This window comes from Convolutriloba macropyga, chromosome 4, assembly GCF_964194025.1.
Source record: "Convolutriloba macropyga chromosome 4, txConMacr16.3, whole genome shotgun sequence".
Classification (NCBI taxonomy): domain Eukaryota; kingdom Metazoa; phylum Xenacoelomorpha; order Acoela; family Convolutidae; genus Convolutriloba; species Convolutriloba macropyga.
This window is the reverse complement of record NC_134471.1, coordinates 48,850,327-48,864,632: the sequence shown is the minus strand read 5'-3', so window position 1 is coordinate 48,864,632 and position 14,306 is coordinate 48,850,327. Positions and strand designations below refer to the sequence as shown.

The window sequence follows — 14,306 nt, the reverse complement described above, 5'->3', positions numbered from 1 at the left end:
GGCTCAAAAATAAAGCCAACTGATCACTACAAAAGCCAAAACACCGAAAAAGTCTTTGATCATACTTGGTGAGCTATAATGAATACAAAAGCCACATAAATCTACAGAATGTTTCTTACATTTGAGCATTCTCGTACAATGCCCGATTAGTTTTCGAAGCTGTGATCTTGATCAATTAAAAAACTTTCAACCAACAACCGTGCAGTAACAAATTATCGCCACGAAAATAAATTAAAAACTGCGAGCCACAAGAACAAATTTGAATCAACAATTAAACATCGAAGTATACATTATAATTGCTTCACAATATTGGACGGCTTTTGTTATGCAAATTTGGACGCAAACTAGCATTTAGCTCAAACTTACGAAAACAAACTGCGGCTTCAAATTACAATCCAACGAGAAAGAGGTGCGCTAAAATATGGCCGAGAGCACAACTTTCGTGAACAGTATGCGCGAACGAAGTAGGGAGTTACACCAGGAGTGGAATCAATTCTCTCGTCAGATCTTTGCTTTTCTTAGGAGTCTTCAGGAACCAAACTGTTTCCTTGAACTTTAATATCTCCCTATATTTTTTTCACTTTCCGTTTAAATTTACCAATATTCTACCTTTTTCATGTGTGTTCTGGAGACTAGGAATCAGTTTTTCAGAACTGATCCAATGCTTACCTTTCGACAAAATGATCGCAAGTCAAATTTGAATTCCTGCAGAAACAGGGATAATAGCGAACGAATGCCAAATGCGCCAATAATTCGAGAGGAAATTTGGCAAACTTCATGAACTGGTTTTTGAGCATTCCTTGATGTTCGAGTCGAACAGTTTTTCATAAATTCCTCTAGGCTAAGAAAACCACAGTTTTGCTTTCCCGAGTGCCAGAATGCCAAATTTCTATGTGCTTTATATCTTCTAGGTGCAGGGACGTCCAATTTGCAAACAGAAAGCGTCCATGCATAGTTGTGGCACCCATTCTCCGTAAAAAGAAGCTAAAAACGAAACCACCAGAATGAATTAAATCTATTTGAATGAGTTCTCACCTGATATCACGATAAATATATTCTATTTTGCAATTTGAACAGAAAAACGTTAACAGAACGTACTTAAACTTTGCATGATAACAAACGGGAAACAGCTTGGAATTATGCTCACAGATGCAGCAGTATTACATGGGAGGTTCACCCACATACTTCAAGACAGCACAGGATGTCCTTCATTTCTGCCAGTCGTATTTGGCAGAAGGATCCTCGGAAAGGTCAGTTATCAAATATTATTCAAATGGACCCCTTGTTTTAGCCAATACAGCGTCCAACAGTTCAATTATCTGATCGTAAAATGCTCCTGGTTTTCAATTGAATTTCGCACAAGTGAACAAAGAAAGAATACTTAAACATAACCGACTAACGTCGGGCGAATTGCTCTCAAACGACCGGCGAGCGATTGGCTTCGTCAGCAGCTAGCCACGGTTTAATGAGGCTAGCTTTAGCTTGATTCGACTGTGCAACTTGTAGTTTTCTAGCCTTGTTAGTAAATAAATCAAATAAAGAACTCATATTTTATAAATTTGCATAATAAAGCAAATTTTTTTTAAAAAGCTTCCAAATTTCGCAGTAAAAATTTTCCAAACTATTATTTGTATTTGGAGTTATGCGCAAACTTTAACAAATTCGCAAATTTTAACAATAGCAAATTTTAACAAATTCTTGCTAAAATTCAAGATATTAAAATCTTCAGAACCATTTCATTGTCTCAAAAGACTATCCAGTATCTCTATTTCAAGCTTTCAATAGTTTCACTGGCTTATAAAGATCTATAAACTTGGAACATAATAAATTTCCGAAAATATGAAAAAAATTTATAAAAAAACTGCTAAAGCTGAAGTCATTCAAATATTGATAAGCATATCATTAGCTCTAGAAAAAATGCAGCACATTTTTATCAAACCTTGGAGGTCCCTAGGACCGTGTTGCCGGAAGAAACGATAAAAAATTCGAAAAGATTCAAAATACTTAAAATTTTCAAAAATTGTTGATGTTAAAATCTTGGGAAACATTCCATCACATCTAGAAGCTATGCAGCAACCTATAGTGGGGGTGAATCGGAGGGCTGATGGGGAGGAAGGGACAGGGGTCGGTAACAGTGGGGCGCAACAGCGCGGTGGGGGCTGGAGGCATTAGTGGGGGGGGGGGTCAACAGTGGGGATGTCTTCAACCTCTAAGAACCGCCCTTCACACCATATGTACATAAGTTTAAGTCATGAGTTTGAGCTGAAACAGAGCTGAAAGGCTCTAAGACCATTTAATTCCCGCTGGGCGCTACCTGTTTATCCCGTTTTTGAGGACGAAGAGTCAAAAGCGTCAGACGAAAAATTGGTCAAGCTAAAAATAGCAAAAAAAACATAGCCGGAAGAATTCCGGAAGCCACTCGAAGCGTCAAAACTACAAAAAAATCCGTAAATTCAGCTGAAACTATTACCTTTTGTATTAAACAATTAACTCAATACCTCCCCAGGCCTGATCTAAAAATTGATGAAACTTAAACCACTGTCACCAAGAGAACCAAAATGCATCAAAATTTTATATTATTGAAAACGTTTGGTAACGTTGAAAAAGCCCGAAATAAATAGGACTTTCAAAAAATGAATTTTCAAAAAAGAATGCTCAAATTTAAGAATCAGAAAACCACTACAATTAGATTTCGAATAACTGCAATTAAGACAAAACATCACATGCTTCATTCGTGTTGTATATATGCTAGACAACATGATTTCATACTAATTAATCATAGAAAAAAACAAAGTTAAAAACAATACCAACCCCGCCAAAAATGGCAATAAAAAGTATAAGGTGGAAATTTGGCATAAGGTTTTCTTGCAAAGTCTCAGTACTGTTTTATGTTGAATGAAATCAATTGCAAACCAAAGAAAATCAAGAAAAACCTGAAAGCATACAATTTTTTAACAATCAATATAACAAAAGAATTAATATAACGAAAATAATTGTAGGTTCTAGGACAGAGTTATAAGGATATAAATTAGAATGTGAAGAATATGGACACAATGTAAGTAACATTGTAACAAAAAGACTAATTCTTGATTTCTGAAAGTTAAAAACTGTATTTAAAAAAATCAAGAAAAACGAATAGATCTCTTTGTTCAGCATTCGAGACATAGAACAGAAAACGCGTCATCCGAAACAAAGATCCATCCTTCTTAACAAGACAGAAAAAAAAAGAAAAAGTAGAATTCAAACATACGAAACATTGAAACATATTGCAAAAAATGGTCAAAAAATTTTTAAGACTGCATTTATGAAAAAAAAAAACAACTGTTTTTCAAAAATTTAACTCCAAAAAATTATTGAATTTTTATTGAATCAAAATTACAGTCCTCATTTTGCAAAAAAAAGACTATTTCCAGTAATTAAAACCAAAATACAAAAACTGACAAAAATTGGAAAAAACTGCCAAAATCGGATTAGCATATGTACAATTGTATTAAAAAGAAACAACATCGAGACAGAAAGAGGCGTTGGGTATATGAATTATCAAAGGGAAGTTGCCACATTAACTGATATTTGACAAAAAAGACCACTGAAACATCCAGAAATGAAACTTTTAGAAAAAGCCAAAAAAATAACTAAAGAATCCAAGAAATATAAGCCAATTTTGAACTTGAAACGCATTTTCAGGCTCTGCAAAATACTGTGGTATCAATTTTCGAGGTTTACATTTCCATATAGCATCGAATAAAAATTAATTTACAGAAAACCAAATAACAACCAAAAAACTGGGCCACTTAGAGGAAAAACGGCTAAAAAACTATCTGTATATGCCATTCAGTCAAAAACTAATTTTCAAAGTCAAAAAGTCATTCACTAAACGCAGCGCATGATCAAAAAACTTCTCTCTCTCTCTGTCTCTCAGAAAAACTCAGTTCACACGACAATTTTACTCACTTTCGCTTCTAGGTCAAAACAGCGTCTGAACGAATAGTACTTCCGGTAAAAAAAACATAGCCGGACGAATTCCGGAAGCGACTCGAAGCGTCAGAACTTCACAAACAAAACCGTAAATGCAGTGGAAGCCATTACCATTTATATTAAACCATTAACTCATTACCTCCCCAGGTCTGATCTAAAATTTGGTGACTTAAACCACTGTCACCAAGAGAAACAAAACGCAGCAAATTTTTATGTTATTGAAAACGTTTGGTAACGTTAAAGAAGTCCCAAATGATTAACATGGTCAAAATACTGATAGGCTGAAAAACTGATAGGGCTATCAATTGCCCTCAAATAATTAATTCATGATTCTAATTTCAAGAGCGCGAAAGCAAACGGCAGATAATAATCTTAGAAAATAGGTTAAATCTTTTCAAAAAAAAAGGATGCTCAAAGTTAAGAATCAGAAAACCACTAAAATTACACTTCTAATCACTGCAATTAAGAAAAAAGAGCATATACTTCTTCCTTGAACATACGCTAGACAACATGATTTCATACTAATTCAAAAATTGAATTGATCATAGAAAAGACATAGAAAAGGCAAATAATCGTTTAAATTAAATAATCGTTTAAAAAAAAGGCCGGAAGAAAGTTTTAGTAACCATTAATAGGCGGATGTTTTGGAAAGTCTACCTAGCAGACTCTCGCTCAGTACTGCCTTATGTTGAATGAAATCAATTGAATGACGTCAATCAATGCAATCAATGGAATGAAATCAAGAGAAATGACGAAAATCTAGGAAAAAACTGAAATCATTCAATTTTTTAACAACTGACAAAATCAATATACCGAAAACAAAAGTAGGTGCCAGCCCGAAGCAAGAATGATACTAACTAGAATGTGAAGAATATGAACACAATGTAAGGAACACCTTAACAAAATGACATTCTTGATTTTAGAAAGTTAAAAATCAAATTTAAAAAATCAAGAAAAACGAATACAATTTCATTATTAAGCATTCGAGACATAGAAAAGATAACGAGCTATCCGATACAAATATCTGTCCTCTTGAAGAGAACTCAAAAAATGGAAAATAGAGAAAATACGAAACATCGGAACATTTTGCAAAAAAAACTGTCAAAAAAACTTTTAAGACTGCATTTGTGAAAGTTTTAACTATTTTTCAAAAACTTAACGCAAAAATTATTGAATTTTTATTGAATGAATTTAAAGTCCATCATGTCGCACAAAAAGACTATTTCTAGTAATTAAAAGCAAAATACAAACAAAAAACTGAAAATCGGAAAAAATCTACCAAAATCGGATTCTGATATGTAAAATTTTATAAAACAAAATTACATCGAGGTAGAAAGAGGCGTTGAGTAGATGAGTTATCAAAAAAAGTTGCCATATTAACGGAGTTTTGACAAAGAGACGGTTAAAAGATCCAAAAATGAAGAAATTAATAGAAAAAAAGCCAAAAAAATAACTAAAAAATCAAGAATTATGTGCCAATTTGGAACATGAAACGCATCTTTAGGCTCTGTAAAACACTGTGTTATCAATTTCCGAGGTTGACATTTCAATTTAGCATCGAATAAAAATTATTTTCACAAAAAACCAAATTACAAGCAAAAAAACTGGGCCACTTAGACGAAAAAACGGCTAAAAACGGTTATCTATATGTGCCATTCAGTCAAAAACTACTTTTCAAAGTCAAAAAATCATTCACTAAACGCGGCGCATGATCAAAAAAGTTCTCTCGCTCAGAAAAAAATTAGTTCACACTGCAATTTTACTCGCTTTCGCTTTTAGGTCAAAACAGCGTCTGAACGAATAGTACTTCCGGTAAAAAAAAACCTTAAGAAAACCAATACTCCTCTTCGAGTCGTAAAAACCTTAAGAAAACCAATACTCCTCTTCGAGTCTGAAAAAGACCGACATGACTGATATAATTGCTACAAACTTCGTTTGAGAGCAATTAAAAACTGCCACTTATTAATTTCAAATCAGTACAATATATGCGTACAATATATATATTGAAAGCTTTATAAAACTATTTAAATGGATTTTTAATCTTTCAAATGAAAATACGAAGTGATCGTATCACTGCTGTGCCGATCTCAACAGAACAATAAATTATAGATAAAATTTTTGTTCAGTCAATTTTAGTCACTCAAAATTTCACGTGGAGAGTAATGATATGTATTAGAGGAAATAAAAAGAAGATTAACTTAATTAATACTTTTATACTTAGACTCGTCGGGGGGTTCTATTGAATTTTGCGCATAATGTGCAAGCAAAAAAGCTGCACAATTTCAAGGTCAAATTTTTAGTTTACATTTTCAGTGTCCAAATTTTTAGTGTCCAATATCAGTGATTGGCTAGTTCGTTTTAAAACCCAGGAAACAGCTATATAAAATACTGAGAATGATTATGTCAACTGAAATTTTTGCATTCTTAGTCATGGTTTAAAATCTCAAATATGAAACTTCTTTTCGACAATCACTTGTCAGTGATATGAATCCAGAACACTGTCATCCATGATAATGGATGAAGCAAAAGAAAATAGCATCAAGTTATAGATGGTGCTAGAGAAAATGTACGCAAGAAACTGTCTCCACGAAATCAGACATTAATTCTACACTTAATTATTCATTCTGATTAAAGGCTCTGATTAAACAGTTTATTCATTCTGATTAAACTGTTTGCGAAATACGCAGCACCGACATTATTTCTTCTGCTGTCTAAGACAATGAAATTGAAGCTCTCATTTCCTTTGCTCGCGATATCGGAAGCAAAATGAAATTTTATGTTAAAAAGTACCCTAAGTAGTATATCGTGAGCAAAACAGGGGGTGTAAAAGGATGTACCTATGTATTAACATTAGGTATAGCCCATTTTCCCTCAAATCACAAAGATGTACCTCACAGCTTGATACCCACGCTGTTCACACGAGGGGGATTAGCCAGTTAATCCCTTAATATTAAATTAGGTCATTTACTCATTCCCATATTGCACTTTAATGTAAATTTTCAAAGACGTACCTCACAGCATGACACCCAAGCTGTTCTCTCAAAGTGGATTAGTTAGGTAATGTTTTAATATTAAATTAGATAGGGTGACTCATTTACACTTACGTACGGTTTACGTGGTTTTCAAAAGTGTACCTCACAGCATGATGCCCAAGCTGTTCACACGAAGGGGATTAGCAAGACAGTGCCTTAACAAATTAGTAAGGACATTGACCCCTACCAAATTAGTTTACAAATGTAAATTTTCAAAAGTGTACCTCACAGCATGGCACCCAAGCTGTTCACACTAAAGGGATTAGCAAGGTAATGTTTTAAATTTAAATTAGATAGGATGACTCATTTACAGTTACGTACGTTATACGTGATTTTCAAAAGTGTACCTCACAGCATGATACCCACGCTGTTCACACTAAAGGGATTAGCAAGGTAATGTTTTAAATTTAAATCTAATCCCTTTCGTGTGAACAGCGTGGGTGTCAAGCTGTGAGGTACATTTTTGAAAATCACGTATAACGTACGTAACTGTAAATGAGTCATCCTATCTAGTTTAAATTTAGAACATTACCTTGCTAACCCCTTTAGTGTGAACAGCTTGGGTATCATGCTGTGAGGTACATTTTTGAAAATCACGTATAACGTACGTAACTGTAAATGAGTCATCCTATCTAATTTAAATTTAAAACATTACCTTGCTAATCCCTTTAGTGTGAACAGCTTGGGTGCCATGCTGTGAGGTACACTTTTGAAAATTTACATTAGTAAACTGTAATATGGTAGGGGGTCAATGGCCTTACTGATTCGATGTTAAGGCACTGTATTGCTAATCCCCTTCCTGTGAACAGCTTGGTTGTCACGCTGTGAGGTACGTCTTTGGAAATTTACATTAGTAAACTGTAATATGGTAGGGGGTCAATGTCCTTACTAATTTGTTAAGGCACTGTCTTGCTAATCCCCTTCGTGTGAACAGCTTGGGTATCATGCTGTGAGGTACACTTTTGAAAATCACGTAAACGGTACGTAAGTGTAAATGAGTCACCCTATCTAATTTAATATTAAAACATTACCTGACTAATCCCCTTTGAGAGAACAGCTTGGGTGTCATGCTGTGAGGTACGTCTTTGGAAATTTACATTATTAAAGTGCAATATGGGAATGAGTAAATGACCTAATTTAATATTAAGGGATTAACTTGCTAATCCCCCTCGTGTGAACAGCGTGGGTATCAAGCTGTGAGGTACATCTTTGGGATTTGAGGGAAAATGGGCTATACCTAATGTTAATACATAGGTACATCCTTTTAACCCCCCTGTCTTGCTCACGATACACTACTACCCTAAAATACCTAATGTCGAGCAATATCGGCAGAAAATTGAGTCCAATAGCTCATGTGTTATTGTTTTCAATTATTTCCGACATCCAGGCTAGCAATGTGCACAACTATTTTTGACTAGGGTTGCTGCCATTCAAGATATTTTGATAGAAATCCGAAAAAGTTATTTATCGATGCATAGGAAGTGTATGCAATGCAATACTTCAGGGTCAAAGTGTTCCGAAATGCAGAATAGGATTTTACCCCCCAAAAATTAAGAAAATTTTGAGATTTCACAGCAACAGAACACACAAGAGTCCATATGCTTTGCTGAAAATTAACCTAACAAAGACTACTACATAGAGTTCATGACAATTGCTGAAAACCAGCAGCTAAGAATTAGCGATAAGAAAAACTTAATAGGAAAACCCTAGATAAGGATATCGGACTGTTGTTAGGAAAGGGACCTAGCATAAAGATGAATTGTCTAAAAGAAAACTTAAGAACAATTACATTTTAACTGTTGTCTATATTCAACCAAAAACACGCAGATTCGAACGCGTTCCAGAGTTACATGGAAAACATTACCTTAGAACCAAGTTTCATACACCTTGTTTGTGGGGACTTAAAATTAAAGACAGCTGAAACAACGAAAATCGCAGGAAATAAGATAAATTTAGTTCCCACAATTTATAAGATATGTCGACTGACCGTTACACTGGGGAGCCATTCAAATATAAAACTATCATGGATAATGTATGCAACTCTTCAAAATCAATACTTGAAAACTTCAATTACGGACCAATCTACCGTTATAATTGACGTGAGACATTACTGAAAAATCAAAGAATTCTTCAGATTATTTTCATAATTTGAAAATACTACTGAAAGATCTATTTCTCAAATTTCAAGATTAACAAAACTCTAATAGGTTACAGTTACGGTCTGCTGATTGCAAACCGATACAGGAGATTGCAAGAAGATACAGCATGCCAGAGTTCCAACTCTATAATACTATTAAATGGAAAGCGTATTGCCGGAGTGCCTAAAGAGAGCAATTGCTCGGCCAGTTGATAAGACCGGAACCTGAATGAAGCGCAAAATTACTGCAAAAGCAACAGCGAAGAGGCAAAGGCAATGTTCGTATACCTCAAGAGGTCACATGCAAAATTTAAAAACTTTCAATTGACCAGCTGCAGTTCATAAAAACCACAGATCAGATTCCTGTATTACACACTTACAGTGCGAGCCAAAAGGATCAGTACTGGTCCAATTTGCATTTATCTAAAAAGTACTGACTTCTGTGTACATACCACAGCAAACTTATCTGCCGAAGACACCATTCTGAAACAGAAAGTGTATACACAACATAAGAAATGGCACTGGAACCAATCCAAACACTGTTTTGTTGACAATACGCTGAAAATAAATTAAAAATCAATTCAGGGCTTATGGACAGATCTCTCAACAGCAGCTATCAAAGAAAACCAATTAAATATCAAATCAAAAAATGGAAAAAAATTTGTCATTCAAATCAATGAGAAACTTAACCTCAACACAGATTTTACAATCCTATGCGATAAAAGATGAAAATTTTCCTGTCTGGTCTTGGGATTGCAATCAAAACTCAAATACCATTAATCACAGAATTAATGCGCAACCAATGATTAACTACGACCTTTTTGTAGTCTAACAGCGGACAAAGAGAATACGACTATTTAGGCACAAAATTCGCGGCAGTTAAAAAAATAAAAAGTCAGTTGTTTTATGCGCCAAAGTAGTGTCAGAAATAGAAAGCTGCATAACTTCGCTGATTTATTAAAAAGAGCAAAAACTAAACAAATACTCGCCAAGAGTTTTCCAGAAAAATTTCAAGAGAATTATTTCTGTCGATAACGAAGAAATCTTTAATACACTGACCCACACTAATTTTTTGTTCATCTTTTAAGACTCTTCAGTTCCCAACTATTTTTTAGCATTGTTGCTCGTCATCACTCCACTACGAGTTTTGATTACCTAACAAGTGGACTGCGCTTCTGTTATAGGGTGGTTAATAGTAACACTGCTAACCTAATTCAACAAAGTTTTTAGTTATTTTTATTCGTCAAATTAAAAGAGCAGGTTGACCACTCAATAATGTTCATATACCTCTGAAAAAACTTTTGACGCCGTCAAACAGTAGAATACTAGTGAAATTTAAATTAGCACGAATGAGAGGTCAAAAGCAAAATTGATAAATTTTTAAATGACTGACCAGCTGCTGTTCGTGAAAACCACAGATCATACTCCTGTATTAAACACTTACAGTGCGAGCCAAAAGGATCAGTACTGGTCCAATTTGCATCTATCTAAAAAAGTACGGACTTCTGTACACATACCACAACAAACTTATCTGCTGACACCATTCTGAAACAGAAAGTGTATACACAACATAAGAAATGGCTTTGGAACCAATCCAAACACTGTTTTGTTGACAATACACTCAAAATAACTTAGAAATCATTTTGAGGGCTCATCGACAACATCAGCTATAAAAAAAACAATTAAATCTGGAAAAATTTTGTCATTCAGATCAATGATAAACTTAGCCTGAACACAGATTTTACAGTCCCGTGCAATAAAAAATGAAAATTTTGCTGTCTGATCTTGGGATTGCAATCAATAATCAAATACCATTAATCGCATAGAATTAATTCGCAACCAATCAATAACTACGGCCCTTTATAGTCTAACAGCAGAGAAAGAAAATACGACTATTTAGGCTCAAAGAACAAATTCGGGGCAGCTAAAAATAATTAAAAAGTCATTTGTTTTAACCGCCAAAAGAGGAGGTGATAATTAGAAAGCTACTTAACTTCACTCCGAAATGGTTGTTTCATTAAAAATAGCAAAAACTAAACAATAACTCGCCAAGAGTTTCAGAAAAATTTCAAGAGAATTATTATTGTCCATAACGACGAAATCTTTAATGCACTGATCCACGCTGATTTTTGTTCGTCTTTTATCATTCATCAGTTCCCAACTAATTTTTAGCACTGCTACTTGGCATCACTCCACTAGGAGTTCTGATTATCGAACAAGTGTTTTGATTACCGAACAAGTGGGCTGTGCTTCTGTTTGATATAGGGTGGTTAATAGTAACCCTGCTAACCTACTTGAACACGATTTATATTTACTATTATGCGTCAAATTAAAAGAGCAGGCTGGCCAGTCAATGATTAGATATGTCCCAATAATTGTTGCATATTCTACGTGTCCCAATAATTGTTGCATATTTGTTAACTGGGAAAACGAAAATTAGTTTTAGCAATTATTACCACATTAGTTTTTCAAGCTTCAGCATCCATATTTCCATACTTTAACTTCAGATTTCAAGAGAACTTAACATATATGTTTTGATAAGAAAACAAATTGTTTAAAATCTTTATGTACGTAAAAGTTTCTATAACGTTAATATGTGAGAGTCAAAGTTTCTGAAATTTTTAAACCTCGATTATTTCTCAAGAAAATAAAACATTAAGTTTTCTCAAGCGTTAATTCAATTTTCAAGTGCTTTACAAGGATACCACATTTGTATCACTCCGCAGACATCAATTGGCCAAAATCAAATCAACAAAAAATCAACAAAATCAAATCAACAGGCTTGAATAAAGTTCACAATCCCAATTTCAATCACGGTTGTAGCAAAATTAGCAGATTCGAACACCTACTACTTAATCATCTGCGTCAGATAAACGGGACATACTTTCGGAAGTCACTTGAAATCTCATAATTTTTGGATAAACTAACCACGGAGTACACCGTCTCATCTCATTCACCTGGCGGGAATCTCTTGTTCGTTCACAGTATAGTAACATTATGAGCAGTTTCCTTACTAATTTAATTGTTTACCAGGCACCTTGTACAAGAATGGATTCACTTGCGCAGCAGGGTCGTGTCATTTGTCAATGATTTACTGTCTGGAATTTCGTCCACAGAGCAAGCAAAGCTTAAAACCTCAGTAACTATTATAACTACTCTAATCGGACAGGAAGCTTCACTCGTTCAACTATCTCGTCTCACTCATATGCATCTAACAGAGATGGAACAAAGGACTATGGGAGGTGTTGTCAATTTGAGTGAGTAAAAATTCAAACATTCAAATAAGCCGCCCCATGATTGTCAGTCTCCTGCTATAAAGAGATTATCCAGCCAGTTATATTTATTTAACTAAATGTTATTTCAGTTCCTGAGTTGTTGAAAACAATTGGTCAGATTCTTCACGAACTCCCTTTCATACGAAGCAGCCAATTAAACGCGCATAACAAACAATCGCTAATAACTGCTGTAACTCAGCCACTGACTGAACAGGCACCGTCAGCAACTCACCGCCGACTCTGGTCTCCTCAAGTTTGGGAGCCAAATGGTTCTCCCTCTGCATACAACAACGTTATCGAGACAGAGTTCAATGATAGAATTGATTTCTATCATAACAATCAGTCAAACCAAAGAGGTCAGCCTTTCCAACAATGGAAACTTAACTACTTGAGAATTTAGTTTGTTTGTAAATTATTTTTTAGTAATTCAATTTCATAGCAACCATTTTAAGTGTCATAGTTCACCTAAACAACGGAGGCTCGCTTATTTCTAGTCATCGCTTTAAATGCAAAATAAGCTGGGAACTATTAAGCAGGCAGTCAAAGAGAGAGAGAGAGAGAGAGAGAGAGAGAGAGAGAGACTTGAATTTAATTTGAAGTAGAAAAAAAAATTATTTCAAATTGAAACTCTAATAGATATGAAGGGGCACAACGTTTTTTTGAGCGGATAATAATGAAAAAAGGCAGTGGAAGAAGTTAGTGACGATACATTTATATAAAGCGGAAATCCATCCAAATGCAACCATAAAAGTTGGAGCAAAATCTTTCGACTCTGCTAAAATTCTGTATAACATTTTTTAATGAATTTTTAGTCTGCTTAAAGTTTCCTATTGCATCCGGCAAGGAGTTCCACTTCATGGAAGTCTGGGGGAAAATTAATTTCCTAGATGATTTGGGCTCTTGAAATCTGATATGATTAGTTCTATTATATAACTGATAATTAGCACTGCTGAGACTAACACATTGGTCGAATGCTTCCTTGTTACCTTTGAAGTAGTGAAAAATCTAGAGTAAAGATCTGTGCTGAATGTGTTGGTCAATGTGTGAGTGTCACACGTATATAAAAAAGATGTACTAAAAACCTTGGGTTTCAAGGTTAAAGATTTAGTTTTAAACTTGATTTATTACCTGATTTATGGCTGACACAAGGTTGATAGGTGTCAGAAAAGAAAATAGACCTGTGATTAGACAAAGCTCGGGCTTCGAGCAAAATCAACGAAACTGACATCTTTGTTGACTTGGTTAATTTACCACGATAATAGAACCGGTATTGGGTACCGACCAAATCGATGATTAAATTCGTTCATTAAACACCAAACTTACCATCAGAGCTAACCACTCTATTAAATCTTAATCTGTTTAAAACAACATTTCTTCACATTAATCTGCTTAACAATTTAACTTCTAACTTTGCATTTTAACCAAGTACCACGCTCAATTAGACAAAGACATAGAGTATTGCGCACGGGCGGCTGCTATAATTGAACACCAAACTTACCATCAGAGCTAACCACTCTATTAAACCTTAATCTGTTTAAAACAACATTTCTTCACATTAATCTACTTAACAATTTAACTTCTAACTTTGCATTTTAACCAAGTACCACGCTCAATTAGACAAAGACATAGAGTATTGCGCACGGGCTGCTACTATAGTGGCGACAGAGGTTCCGGTGTTAGTACAAGGTCAAAATTTTTCTTCTATTAGGTATTTGGAACCCCTCAACAAAATTTTTTATCGTAATTATAAAATCGCTGCATGCAACCCGCTGTAACCAAATATCCTCAAATTAGAAGACGGCAATTTTCAACAATATGGAGAAACACTGAAGAAATTCGATCATGAAATATATCAATGGCCGATGAATAATGACTTGAATTCTAGTG

The 14,306-nt window shown here is 34.6% G+C and overlaps 1 protein-coding gene across 1 annotated transcript; it reads left to right on the top strand.

The window, feature by feature from the left end:
• The first annotated feature begins 54 nt into the window (after positions 1-54).
• LOC142338472 (uncharacterized) lies at positions 55-12,864 on the top strand. Its single transcript, XM_075388244.1, has 4 exons — positions 55-528; positions 1,146-1,250; positions 12,178-12,401; positions 12,509-12,864. The coding sequence occupies exons 1-4, from the start codon at positions 422-424 to the stop codon at positions 12,817-12,819; spliced, it is 747 nt and encodes a 248-aa protein (XP_075244359.1). The 5' UTR covers positions 55-421; the 3' UTR covers positions 12,820-12,864.
• Positions 12,865-14,306: the final 1,442 nt, after the last annotated feature.

Coding starts and splice junctions, on each gene's coding strand:
- LOC142338472 (XM_075388244.1), top strand. CDS start 422: ATGGCCGAGAGCACAACTTTCGTGAACAGTATGCGCGAACGAAGTAGG. Junction 529..1,145: donor TTTGCTTTTCTTAGGAGTCT/TCAGGAACCAAA, acceptor GGAATTATGCTC/ACAGATGCAGCAGTATTACA. Junction 12,402..12,508: donor GGGAGGTGTTGTCAATTTGA/GTGAGTAAAAAT, acceptor ATGTTATTTCAG/TTCCTGAGTTGTTGAAAACA.